General features: G+C 34.4%; 1 protein-coding gene across 2 annotated transcripts in view; it reads right to left on the bottom strand.

Annotated features, from left to right (window-relative positions):
• Positions 1 to 14144, bottom strand: part of TMEM156 (transmembrane protein 156) — a 32023-nt gene extending 17879 nt beyond the window's left edge. Inside the window, exons 1-3 of one of the 2 annotated variants that reach the window (XM_081049631.1) lie at positions 14010 to 14144; positions 4370 to 4636; positions 2553 to 2813 (exon numbers count right to left, since the gene is read on the bottom strand). In XM_081049631.1, the coding sequence (XP_080905757.1) occupies positions 2553 to 2813; positions 4370 to 4636; positions 14010 to 14097 (616 nt within the window). In that variant the 5' untranslated portion in view covers positions 14098 to 14144. The remainder of the gene's footprint in view (positions 1 to 2552; positions 2814 to 4369; positions 4637 to 14009) is intronic. The other variant, XM_081049630.1, reaches the window with a different exon arrangement.
• Positions 14145 to 14630: the final 486 nt, after the last annotated feature.

The raw sequence follows: 14630 nt of genomic DNA, 5'->3' as shown, positions 1-14630 counted from the left end.
CCAAAATGAAAACCTCAAATCCACGATGACGCAGTGAGTATGAGGAGGCTGGGAAAGAAAGGGAAAGACAAAGAGAAAGGGCTGGACTGAGGCACATAAGAGTCCAGAGGAACAACCACACCCCCTTTCCTCAGGAGCTCTCATGGCAATGATCAGATCAAGTGTGTACATTAATTAAACACAGAGTCACCCTAGCCTAAATTTATAAGGATATGGGTAAAAACTTGTTCATTCAAGCAATAGTGAGTCAACATGGGAAAGGTTGTCACCATCCAGCAAGAACTTAGCATGGTCTCCTTTGGTCCCATAAAGACACACTGGACAGCTGACCCACGAATCAATGACTTAAATAAGGGCTACCTCATCATGTCCAAGACACAACTGTCTACTGACTTTTTAAGCCACCTTCTATACCCTTTCCTTGCACAAAAACCACAGCTAGGACTTATGTAACTTAGCAAGACACATAACTTGTTTATACCCCTGGATGACTGCCCCTGTGGACTCATGATCTGGGTATTTCTTTCACAGGACTCTCCGCCACGGGCAGTTGTACATTAAATAGGCAGTCAACATTTATTTAGAGAAGAGGCTAAGTGGAGAAAAGGTAAAAGTTGACTGGGATGTAAGCATTCAGCCTCCCCAATATCATTCCATGCTATACAACTGCCAGATTTGCATTTCTCCCTCAGCAAAATAAAAGCATGTAGTTAACTGGAATAAAATATTTGCAGAGCCCGCGAGAGCCAAGGCAAGCCCAATGACCAAAGTGTCACTGGGCACTGATTGATCAAGCTATAAAACAAGAACCATGCATTCAGCAAATTTATATTGTAATATCCGAATGTGCACAGCTGGGGCCAGGCCAGCCAGTACAACCACCAAAGCACCAGGGCAAATACAGAAGTGTGTTTCCTCACATCCCATGCTGCCCACCTACATCCCTGCAGCCATCTTGGAGAGGGACAAGAGGAAACAGACACGAATCTGAAAAAAGAGACAGTTTATTGTTTCAGAGTAAATTTACCAGATTGGACTATATTTAGTTTCACCCCCTGGCAGGTAGGGCTATCAAAGGAGATCAAATTAGTCTTTGCACAGCAGACTAACATATGATTAATTTTTTAATTTATGCATGGCAAAATGGATATAGTTTTTCCAGAATACAAGGCTACATATTGATGGACCACCGTCATCTTTCTGAATTATGGACCCCCAAAAATTAACTGTCATTTCACTCTCACTGGAATTTATTTTTCCATTAACACAAAAATTAATCCTTTTATAATCATAATAATGGAAATGCTTATTTTTCCTTTATGTGTTAGAAAATGTAAAAAGTAATTAAATGGGTACATAAATATACATTGAAATAAATATGTTTTAGTATTTATAATCCACACCTTTCTATCTTTCAGATTTCATCATAGTTGCCTTCCCTATGCAGCCTTTCCAAAACCTACCTTCCAACCTCACTCCTGAACCAGAGGGACTTGATCCCTCTATTCAGACTTTCTCATATCCTCTCCCATGACCCATATACATACACACAACTTGAAACACCCCCTCATTGCAGAGGCTATAGGGCCCTGGGCAAACTAACTCACAGAAGAAATTTCTTTGAAGTCATATAACTTTAAAATACATACATATTATGTATTTGTGTTTGCTTTAAAATAAACATAATATTTTTAAATAGTTCCCTCAAAAATAATTAAAGTTTTAGAAAAACATTCAAAAGCCATCTGAAAGGCTCCCATATGTCTGGAATATCAAAGAGCACAGCAAATTACTATAGCACCTGTCTCACTGAAAGCGCTTACTTGATTGTTTTACATTTGTCTATCTCTGTGTCCCCAATGCCTGGCACACTGCTAGGCATACAGCAGGCACTCATTAAATGGTTATCTCATACAGTGGTCTTCAAGAGTAGGTTTTATGGGTAAAGTGAAGGTACATTGCTTAGTAGAAAGGATCAACTGTGGTAATTCAGAAGAGGGTGACTGGGAAGTTAATCGGCCTTAAACAGAAGTAAGATATATGTAAGTTTTGTCTTTCTGGCTCCTACGTTTCCCCAGAATCATCCAATGACCCAAAGTACCTAATCTATACCTTGTCTATCTTCGTGGCTTTACAACAAAAATCGCATTTAATCCAGGCCTGGTTCTCATCTCTAAGATTCAAAGTAAGATTTTAATAACACACCACTCTGTGCATGAATATTTACCATGTTAAAATAAATCTCATCCTTTCATACCTAAGTGTAAGAGTATTACTTCAAGCACAGCTAATAGACATGTCCAAAAGTTATTCTGGGGTAGAAGGTCTTCTAGTGCCCCTCAAACCACAACCCATAGATGCCTCTTCTGCCTCTAGGTACAGCTGGGCCCCAGGAAATGCACATTTTGAAAGAAAAATTAACATAAAAGGGCTAACATTTGCAGCCATATTATTCCATCAGTAAAATTCTTCAGCTCTTTGACTTTCAGTGAAGTTAATGTGGTCGCCCTTATTTAATTTCTCTTTTTTCTCTAGTTTCCTTAAAAACTTACTTTTTACATCCATTTCTAGGTGCAAAGAAATGTGTATGCAATTATCCGTGTGGTTCATAATTCTACAAGTATGGTTTATAGACTTTTCTTTGATTGGATCTTCCTCCACGTTTGCTGACCTTCTAGTGTGGGTTTTTAGATGGCAGGTCACATTATATTCTTCCAAGTGGTCAACTGTAGGAACTACAGTGAAGTTAAAATGTTGACAAGGAGAATGAAAATCATTTGCCTTGGCTTCCATTGATCCGCTCATGATAAGAACTAGAAAGAGATTATGAAGATGTTATTTGCAAAAGAGTAGTACATAGTAAGTAAACATGTACAATTCAAAACCAAATTACCTCCTTCCTATACAAAAAAGTAGAAACAAGAAGTTACCTGCACTAAAAATAATGATTGAAGGGCTTACATTTGTAAGATTGTGAAAACCAGGTGACAGCAGGATCGTAATAGACTCAGAGCATCTCAAAGAAAATATAGACATTTCCCTGATGACTTGTGGAACAGATTTTATTTTCCAAAATTGTCACAATAATATTTCTCATCCCACATTACACTAGTTTGCTAAGGCTGCCATCACAAAGTACCATAAACTGGGTGAATTAAGCAATAGAAATGTATTGTCTTATAGTTCAAGAGGCTAGACTTTTGAGATTAAGGTATTGGCGTGATTGCTTCTTTCTGAGGGTAAGCTCTGTTCCAGACCTCTCCCCTGGGGTTTGGAGGTTTGCTGGCAATCTCTGACCTTCCTTGGTTTGTAGAAACATTACTCTGACCTCTGCCTCCATCTTCACATGTGTTCTCCCAGTGTGCATGTCTGTGTTCAAGTTTCCCCTTTTCATGAGGACACCAGTCATATGGGAATACAGCCCACCCTAATGACCTCATCTTAACTAATTACATCTGCAATAACCCTATTTCCAAATAATGTCACATCTGAGATACTGGATGTTAGGACTTCAATATAATTTAACCCATAACACACACATTAACCTAAAATGTTGCCACTACACCATAAATAGGTGGAGTCTAATGCCTTTCCCTTTAAATCTGGGTGGGAGTGTTTGTGACTTGCTTGTAACCAATAAATGCAGAGGAAGTGACATTGCATGGTGAGGCCAGAAAAGGTGAAGCAATTTCCACCTTGTTCTTTGGAATATAATATTGGAGCCTTGCTCCATTATGCAAGAGTTCAACAACTTAAGGCCATTGTGCTGTGGAAGCCCAAACCAGCCCCAGTGGAAAGACCACATAGAAAAGTTCTGAGAAAACCTGAAGAGAGAGAAATGCCCACCTGCCTTTAGCTGTTCCGGCCCCCCTCTGCCTGAGCCCCAGTCACTGTCTAATTCCAACAATCTGGAACACTCCAAGCTAAAAATGCCCAGTTAGGCCCATTCTAAATCCCTGACCCACCAAAAAAACAAACAAACAAACAAAAAAACCAGAATTAATAAAATGATTGCTGTTTTTTTTAAGCCACTGAGTTTTGGAGTGATTTGTTACACAGCCATAACAACTGGGATAACTTGTCAATGCGCTGCTTTTACTTTTGTGTGTTAAATAATCCTTTAACTCACATGTATGTGAATTACAGTGCCATTTTGATGGATTTTAAGAATAGATATTTTGCTTTTGATAACTCAAAGTAAACAAGTGAAGAGTAATATCCCAAAGCCTTGCAAGTCACTCATCAACAGCTACCCCACTGAGTGCTCCAACGCCACTAAACTGAACTTTGGAATATATTTTTAATAACTTAACAGAATAAGGTCATTTATCCTTAATACATTTTATTCTCACTTTCCCTTTGTATTTACCTTTCGAGGTTTGTTCCTGAGAATTCAAATCCACATTTCCTTTGGACTCACAAACCAAACATAAGGAACACATTTTAAATTCACTTATGAAGTCTTGGCAAATCCTGGTGAAGTTTTGAAAGTTGGAGTGATTTAAAAAGATTCCCATCATAGTCTGAGTTTCCCTTACTGGTTGCAGAAACGTCATGAAAGAAAAATTTGAGGAGAGTGAATAGGTGAGATTAGGTTGTAAACACACTTCCAGACATGATAGCTCCAACATGTTTCCTATGAAGGAAAAACAACAAAACAAAACAAAACTCTCATTACTATGAAATTTTGAGGTTTGGGCACTCAAATAAATATACAATAAGCTTCCAGTTTTTCTTAGGCAGATTCTTTGTCATTCCAGCTTATCAGTGACAAGACTTTGTTTTCCATGAATTAACACTATCTACTCCATTTAAATATTTCTTTTAAAAATTTGACAATATTCTCTCTTAATTTTCAGGGAACAGAAGTCCTTATAGAGAAGTGCTTGCAAACTCTAGCATTTTAACCATTCTCTCTTCTGGGAAAGTTTTAATGGACAAACCTTAGGTTGCTCTGAATTCATCTGTTCTAAAATAGAGATTCAAGTCAATTTCCCGGAGATGAATAAGGAATGGAAAACTTGAACGGTATCTGTATGAGTTTCTAAAGGCTGCTGTAACAAGTTACTACAACCTTGGTGGCTTAAAACAAGAAATTCATTTTTTTTAAGTTCTGGAGGCCAGAAATGCAATACCAGTTTTACTGGTCTGAAATGGAGGCGTCCGCAGGACCAAGCTCCCTCTGAAGGCCCTAAGGCAGAATCCATTCCTTTCTCCTCTTTCAATTTTCTGTGTCTGCTGGCATTCCTTAGCTTGTGGCTATATCACTCCCAACTCAGCTTCTGGGGTCACATTGCCTTCTCCTCTGTGCCTCTGTCTTGTACTCTGCTGTCTCTGTCAAATCGCCCTCTGCCTCCCTTTTATAAGGACACCTGTGATTGGATGTAGGGCCCACTAAATAATGCAAGATAGTCTCCTCGTCTGAAGATCCTTAACTTAATCACATCTGTAGAGACCCTTTTTCCTTACAAGGTCATATTTATAGAATCTAGGGAGTAGCACTTAATATCCTAGAGTGGACATCATTCAACCTACTTGAACCTCCAAAGATGAAATTTAATAGGGTAACATAATTTTTATTTTTGTCCGAAGACAAACATCAAATATGGAAATGACGGTATAATAGAAAGAATACAGGAGTTCAAAAGACAAAGACAAGTACTATATCTGCCAAGAAACATGGACAATTTACTTAATCTCCGTGACTCTCATCTTCTCATCAGCAAAATAGAGACAATAACTCTAGATCCTACTAACTTCATGGGTCTATAGTAGCGTCAGGTGGTATTGTGCACATGAAAACACTTTTGAAATTTGTACAAATGTGTATTATTTAAAATGCAAACCCATATTCCAAAGTAAAAATTAAAAATTTATCCTTCATTTAGGTTAGAATTATCTGTGATTTAATTTACACAAGTAATTAAAGCTCACGATATAAAAATCGGGAATCTCTATTTAGCAGTAATAATCAATTAAGGAATAGGTAACCTCTCTTTCAGATATTTCCAGTAGGACAGTTATTTGCTAGTATAAGAAAATAACCAACATGCTCGAATCCACCTTTATGTGTCTTTCTGTGCCATTTCTCATTTAATCATATAGGGCAAACATAAATTTTCTAAATAATGTGAAGCACAATAATAGAATTACTCCATTTTTCAGAATGACCACTTCTAGTCGTACATCTTGGTTCAAACTTCAAAGAAAATCAAGCTATTAAATTATATTAAAGCATTTTTTTTACTTGTGGAATTTCTACTTAATAGTAATTCCATACATGTTTAATTACTGATTTTATTTTTAGTTAATAAATTAAAGGTTCACTACCCTCTATATTTGAAATTGCTTCTATAATAATTCATATGTGATTTCCAGCTATAAAACACATTTCATACTTGAGTTACTATAAAGGTTTTTGGTGTGGAGATGGTATTTTTCTCAAATACACAGTTTTATAATGTATTACTACATCTATAAACACAGTTGTAATAAAATAATAACTAAAAAAAATTGTCTTCAATAATGATGTCCCAAGAGGGAGACAGAAATGCACCATCTGATTGAACTCTATGAGCTTTTTCATATTATTAAAGCACATGAAAAACTTTTTTCTTGCCATCTTTCCATTTTCCTCACTGGAATTTTTCATCTTATGAAATTTTCAACTTTTTGAATTTATGTTCCTATGATATGACCTAGAAGGGAGATAGAGACATTTTTACTGTCAATATTGCAGTCTTATCCTATAAGTAACCAACTGGGCTCCCTAGAATTGATAATGTATCCTTTATATTTAGCTATACGGTCATTTTATGATGGTTTTTAAACCTTAGTTTTAAACAATTCAATTGGAAAAGAAATAGAGGCCATATCCTTTCCTGGTATAATTTCAAGAAATAATTGAATTTTACTCAATCATTTTTGGTATCAGGTTGGCTATATTCTTATCTCTATAAACAAGTATTTATGAATTTAATTACTGCTATTAATATTGCTGAGAGTCAGATATCTAAAGTCTCGCTCCCAGAGACGGAAACACATTTCAGAATTACTCCAGCACTAAGGTGGCAATCTCTCAGGATACAGTATTCTATATATATGGAATACTAAATGGAATTAAGAAAATACATCACAGTGTAGGACAAATGTCCGAGTCAATTATTTTTGTTTTTAAGAAAAGCAATGAGTAAGACTAAAGAAACATGAACTATCTTTATTTTCTTTTTAACTTTTATTATAAACATATATCATATATAAGCATATATAAAATGTATTGTGCTGGTTAAAGAATAATCAAAATAAACACCATGTATCTAGCACACAGATTAAGAAACAGGATATTAGCAACGTCTTTGAAACACTTGATTCCTTCCCATTCCTACATACTCCTTCTTTTCCTGAGGTTAACCACTATCATGAATTTTGTGTTTATCACCCCTTTGCTTTATCTTAGAGTGTTTCCAAAATGTATGTATTCCTAAATAGCATTGTTTCATCTAGCATATTTCAGAAATATATACAAATGTACAGAATATACTGTATTCATCTATGCCTTGCTTTTTTTGCTTAATATGTTTTAGTCATATTGCTGTGTATAGCTGTAGCTAATTATTTGTGGTATTCATTTGAAAAAATATACCACAATTTGTTTATTCTTCTGACAGAAAGCATTTGGGTTGTTTTTATTTTTTGCTGTTTTGAATAATGCTGCTATGAACTATAATTCTAATACATTGCTTGTGCGAATGTAAAATAGTACAACCACTTTGGAACACAAATTTTTAAAAAAAAATTAAACATATATAATACTTGCCACATGACCTGACAATTCTACTCCTAGGAATTTACACAAGAGAAATTAAAACATGTTCACACAAATACCTGTCCATGAATTTTCATGGCAGGTTTCATAGCCATGTTTAGTCACCTTTTTGTGTCCACATCTTATGCTTTGGCTTCTGTCTCTCTCATACAGCCCAAAGATACTGAGAGTCAAGGTTACCAGGAACAGGCCGATGTTCCTGAAGTGACCAATTTGTTCACTGTTGCTTATCCATCTGGATTTGTAATTTCTAGTCATTTTCCCCCTTTGAGAAGTTTTCTGATCAGTTCAATTTTATGTTTTTTTAAGTTTTTAATATTTTATCTCACATTTTATATTTTTGTGCTACCAGTGTTTTTCAAGGTATGACTACAAGAACAGAAGTCTCAACCTTTTGTTGACCTCCAAAAATAAGAGAATTTATAATAAACCTTCAATATGTGACAGACAAGAAAAGCTCCAGAAACTACTATATGTCAAGTCATATTTCCCCAATACCTAGGTATTCCTTTGTTAAGTAGTTGTCAGGGAACTTTGGAAAAAGCATGTGTTATTTCAGACAATACACTTTCAAAATTGTTGCTTCAGGATATTAAATGTAAACTAGGGAATATAAGAAATTTTTGCCACTAGAAATACAGCTAGTGCAGTCATTTTGGAGAAGTATTTGGTAGTGTCTTACAAAAGTAAATATACTCAGGTATTTCACTCCTAGGTAGTTACCTGATAGAAATGGAAACCTATGTTCATACAAAGACTTGTACAAGAATATTCATAGCAGCATATGTATAATAGCCAAGAACTAGAAACAGCCCAGTGGCTAAATGGACAAATGTGGTGTATTGCTACAGTGGCCTACTTAGCAATAAAAATAAAGGAACTATTGATGCACTCAATGGATGAATCTCAAAAACATTACGCTAAGTTAAACAAGCCAGACAAAAATAGATACCGTGTGATGATTCCACTGATATGAAACATAAGAAGGCACAAAACTTAACTATGGTGGCACTGGTCAGAAAGCTGCCTTGGGGGTGGGAGGAGATTTGACAGGAAAGGGCAGGAGGAATCTTCCTGGGAGTGATGAAAATCTGTATCTTGTATGGGGTGGTAGTTACAGCGGTGCATACAATTGTCAAAATTCATGAAACTGAACATTTAAGATCTTTCCATTTTATTGCAAATTATTCCTTTAAAAAAATAGCCAAAAAATAAAACATTGCCATTGTTTCCAAAGATCTTCTTTCACCATTCTTGGATATTCTGTAGCATAATTCAGAAATTTAAAAATATTAGCTACTAGAATAGGAAAGAGTTTATGGTTTCGCTGTCTGATTTGCAGAGACATTGGTTAACAGATGTTGTTTTCATTTAGTCACAGGTCCACCTCTGTTGACAACTGGCATAGACTCAAAAGAGTATCAATTTCAGTAGCAAAACCTCAAACAATTATATTTCTATTTTGGGTCCAATAGTTGATGCTTCTCTAGTGATACTGAGTGGGACAGGGTAAACAAATGCATTGCATCTGAATGATACATCCATGATGTTAACCACATTGGGAACAGGAGAGTCTACAAAGGATATGGATTTGCTCATAGAACATTTGGGGAAGACAATTTAAAATATTTTCTGGGGGCAAGGGGCAAAGTTTTGGATTACTTAGTAGCAGTACACAAATGGCAGGTTTGGAACAGAAGAAAGAGACTGCTGGTTTTACTTGCCAAGCAAGGGAAGACACTGCACACTATGAAATTCTCCACGGGGAAAAAGAAAAGTGGTAGGAAAATGACTCAAGGTAAAGAGACACAGATCTTTTAAGTAAAAGATTCTGCGAAATAGATTTCACAGGCTGCACAACCTAAAAGTTGTAGGTTTGTGATGACATTTTGCATTTCAAAAATGTCAGAGGAGGATAATAATGCCTGGCCTGCCGAAATCAAAAGATGCTTGCAAGGATCAGATGAGAAATGCTTCCTTCAAGAATGTTTTACTTTGCAATATGACTCAGAAAATTCACTCAACAAATACTCATTGAGTGCTGCCTAATGTGACAGGTACTGTTCTAAGTGCGTGAAATATGAGCAAAGCAGACAAAACCTCACTTTTATCGAGCTTACATTCTATTTGGAGAAATCAGGCAACAAAAAACTATACACAATAAGTAAATTCTATAGGTGATAAGTGCTATGTGGAAAAGAAACAAAGCAGTGTAAAGGGGAGATAGCTTACACATTAATGTTTTAGAGAAAGTCATTTTTTCTGTAAAAATAAAGAAGATATGGAGAGAGAGCATTTATCTGCCACTGCAATGAGACAAATAGAAAGCAGCTTAAGCAAGGCTTGCTGGTATCGGAACCTAAAAGATGGGAGAAAGGGCCAGTTCTGCCAAAGCAGTGATAAACATTATGCTATCTTAGATATATATATATATATATTTTAAATATATATATATATATAATATATATATATTTTGCCAACACATTGTCTAAAATATGTATGTAAAAATATTGTGTCCATTTGTAGCCATTCTAAAACTAAAGATTCAGAATATTCAGTAAGAAAGAAAATCCTAAAACAAAGTTGTCAGGGAACTTGGGTAGAAACATGGATTATTTCAGACAATACATCTAGTTACATTCCTTCTTTCTGAACATTTTCAGAATAGTCTGTTGAGAATGATGCCTAACCAAGAATAAGTTGAAATATTTAATGAGTTTCAATGAATTATACGTAAAAGTACTTGTTATAGTGCCTAGTACATGTATAAGTATTTGTCAAATTAAAAAAATTAAAATAGTCATAAAACTACGTCTTAAACCTTATTACTCAGTAAATTTTTAATGAGCCAGTCAACATGAGGAAAATAAAGTACCCAGTTTTGAGAACTAGGATATCACTTTCAGGCAAATTAATTGTAGTCACCCTTAATAACACTGTTTTTCATACTATAGACATAAGTAATGTGTACAAATGCTCATATACTTTAGGATTTAATTCATAAGTAATTAAAGTTCCTTTATCCTTTGTGTTCTTCAATTTCACTGCTCATTATACTACTGTTTCCATCAGAAATTGTAAAATGGACGGGGAAATGAAAGCTGGTACACATAGTTTATGTCAGTTAGACTCTTCAAAGTAAGCAAGGAAGTCAAAACAGCTTGATAAAATTAGGTTGGTGGTGTTTTCACCTGTACTACTCCTGTCCCACGTTGCCACAAATCATCAGGAATACACTTGCATAACTCACTATAGTTCCTGCTTTCAAGAATTTCTGAGATATTTATATGAGTACATTTTATTTGAAAATCAATAGTAATTGCTTTTCTTAGAAAGTGCTTCTGCAAGCAGGTAAGAAGAAATATTAGGTGATCAGTAGAACTCTGACAGTTATTTCTCTTTGCAATAAAAACGGAAGGACTATCTTCCCCAGTCAGGCCTAGGAACAGTCCACCGCACCTTTTTACATTGCTGTTTTAGTCATTACAGTATCATATTTAATTATTTACCAGTCAGTGTTTCCCCTGACTGAAAACTTCAGGAAGGTAGAATTGCCCGGGTGCCTAGGACAGGCAGACACTTTCAAGTGAAAAAAATAAATAAGTAAAAGATCACTGAGATTTATATGAGTTAACGAGGTCTCCTCTCTTAAACATTGTAAGTCCAACAAAAGCAGGTTGACAAATCTCTTGTTCGGTGCAAGTCAGATCCCTTAATTGAATCAAAATATATCCATTCCCTTTTATATCGCCATTATCTGCATGCAGTATAAGTATATCAAATCATTACTACATTACTATCCTAAGATACAAACTACTGTATCTTAGGATGATGGACTACCTTTCAAATAAACTGGAAGTATTAGAATAATCTCTCTTGCCAGTGCGCACCCAATGCAAACTCATTAAAACTTTCAACCACCATTGAAGACGTTTCTCTTCTTTAGTAAATTTAGACTAAATAGCTACTACTGTGTAATTATGATAATTGAATATTCCAAGTAATGATTATTCAGAGACTCGGATACATGCTTGATGAAAAATGATCAAATACGGTGCTCTATTTTTAACACGGGCCTTCAGAGGGTTTATTATTTTGAAATCAAATCTATTAGACTTCTTGAATACATTATTCCTCATTAAGATTCCTTTTGAATTCATTTGACGTGTCAAAGACAGGGTATCAGTGAATAATTTATATGTAAAAATCATGTATAATATTTATCTTAGAAATTAAAGTGACTAGAACTTAAAAAAAAAGGAAAAATACACGAGTAAGTGATAGGGAGGGTGAGACTATACAGGAGAATCTCAAGGTTAATTTTAAAACTTCTAGAATACTCTAAGCTTACCATCTAAGTAATTTTACCAAATACTTTATTTTATAAAATATACTGGTTAACAAATCAACTCATGTCATAAGGCAACTATTATTGTGATTTAAAAATACTTTAAAAAAAGCAAAACAATGATGTGCTCTTAGTTTAATCGACACAGAACTGAATAAAATGAGGTAAATCATTATAAGAATAAATAAATAAAAGCATTGTTATTACATGTGTAAAACATTTTGCCTAATAATCAACTTTTTGTTTATGGTGGCTCTGTGCAAAATTCCTTCTACCATAAAGTGACATCAAGATAAGATGGTGGTTTTCAAACATTTTTGTTTGTAGGCCCGAAGGAGGTTTCCTTTGAAACGAAATTCCCAAATAAGTTTATCACCCCAAAGAGTCCAAGGACATGTATACCGTTTTTGAAACAGGAAAAGAGAAATGGCTATTTTACATCTGAGAAATGGCTATTTTAAGGCAGAAAAGGTAGTACGGAGAGCTGAGGTAATCAGTTATGATACTAAGAAAACAAAAATTATTACCAATCGTGGTAGTCACCAGTTTTCATAAACACTAAACAGTAGTTAGCAAATAGCTTCTTAAATCTTTTTTAGTTTGATTACCTGATTTTCAGTAGCTCCAATCTGATTTTTCGAGGTGCTAGGTATATCTGTATGACCTGCCTAATTAACTATTAAATGAGCTTACTCTCAGCCCACAATAGTTTAAAAATTGAAGTAGGTTATCTCTAGTCCAATTCTAATTGTTCACTTTATATTTTCACTCAGTGAAATAAAGAATTGAAAACATGTGCAATAATTGTTTAATCTAAGTGACATAATGCCAGAAAAACCAAGAGAAATTTGAAAAACTCAATCGTATATGAAATTGTGCAATCATGGTGTTTATTTACCAAAAATATTTTTCTCTGGCTACTTAGCATTATGTATATGCAACATTAAATATTCATTGCAATATGGCATCAAATGTAATTAGCAAAGACAGTGTTACCTAGCCACTTAGCATTATGTATATGCAACAATGATTATTTCAGCAAGTCGTCAAATATAAGGTTTTCTCTGATTTTAATCAAGTTCCTATAACTTTTTCATGATAGAATACAGCATTTTCTTTTTATTTTTTCTTCTTATAAATGCCAGGGAGCACAACTGTAATCCAAACAATCACATTAATATATTTTCAAATCTTTTACTGAAATATAAAAATAGTTTAAATTTACATCTATTTATTTTCCTACTCTAGGTTCCAGCAATCATATCACAACACTCTGAAATATCCAGAGTTCATTTTGTTCCATTTTTCTCTAGTTACAAATATTCACACACATACACCTGCTTAAATTTGGATCCATCTTACTCTAATTATAGTTTGAAAATATCTAAATATTCTTGTTTTGCAAAAAGCAATCGTAAGTTATTATGTGAAATAGTTGTGATGGAGGGAATTCAAGCATTTTTAACATAAGAAGTGTTATTTTCTTAATAAAACAATTCCAGAATATAAAAGCATACTTAAAACTGTTTTTGAAGGGAACTGTTTCAAAGAGCAAAATCATGTGATGAGATTATTGTAAACTTGTGTGAAATTTAGACTACAGATTTTAAATATTTTTTTCAGTTCATTATTGTAGACCACAATAATTAAGTGCTGTGAATAAGGTTATGCTATGTAACAGTCAACTGAAATAGCAAACTCATTTTATTAGTTTTTCAGACAGAGAGCTTCAGCCCATGCAGCATGTATCCAAATGAAGACATTTCCTGTAACGATTAGCTGTCATAATTTTTAAAAATTAGAAAAAGAAAAGATAAATTATAATTACATACTCACCTTTTGGTGTCTTGAAATATTCTGGCAATACTAAAATGAATGCGATCACTATTGCTAAAAGTAATTTAAGGAGAGCTGTTTTTGTCATGTCTATTCACATGACACATGTGTTCCCATCCAGTACATCGATGGCATATTTCTTCCTGCTTTAAGTTTCATTTCTGTGGTACTGTAAGTTTACGCAATTTACCTCATACTTCCTTTTGGGTAATACTTAAAAAAAAAAAAAAAAAAAAAAAAAAAAAGAAGCCTTGAACTGAGACTTCTTCATTTTGAGTCACTTGACATTAAAAAAAACTGCGAATAAGCACTTTCAAACTATCTTCTAAACAAGATAAAGAAATGATATCAAGAAGCAAAGGGGTCTTCATCTAAATTTGAAGCTATTTTCCCATTTACCAATCTGTGTGAGTAAATATAAACCCACAATATACTCACCAAAAATAAAATGATGGATGTCAGTAGTGTCCAGGTTGTATGGACAGCATTCATTCATATACTTATTAAATGATTGTTGACCACTTCTAAGTGCCAAGCAGGCACTGTACTAGAGTCCAATGTTCATAAAACAATATGTCTAAAAGACAGTAAACAGTACAAAATGTAAGGATAAAGACACAT

Source organism: Rhinolophus hipposideros (assembly GCF_964194185.1).
Source record: "Rhinolophus hipposideros genome assembly, chromosome: 1".
NCBI lineage: Eukaryota > Metazoa > Chordata > Mammalia > Chiroptera > Rhinolophidae > Rhinolophus > Rhinolophus hipposideros.
This window is presented reverse-complemented; position numbering and strand designations above follow the sequence as displayed.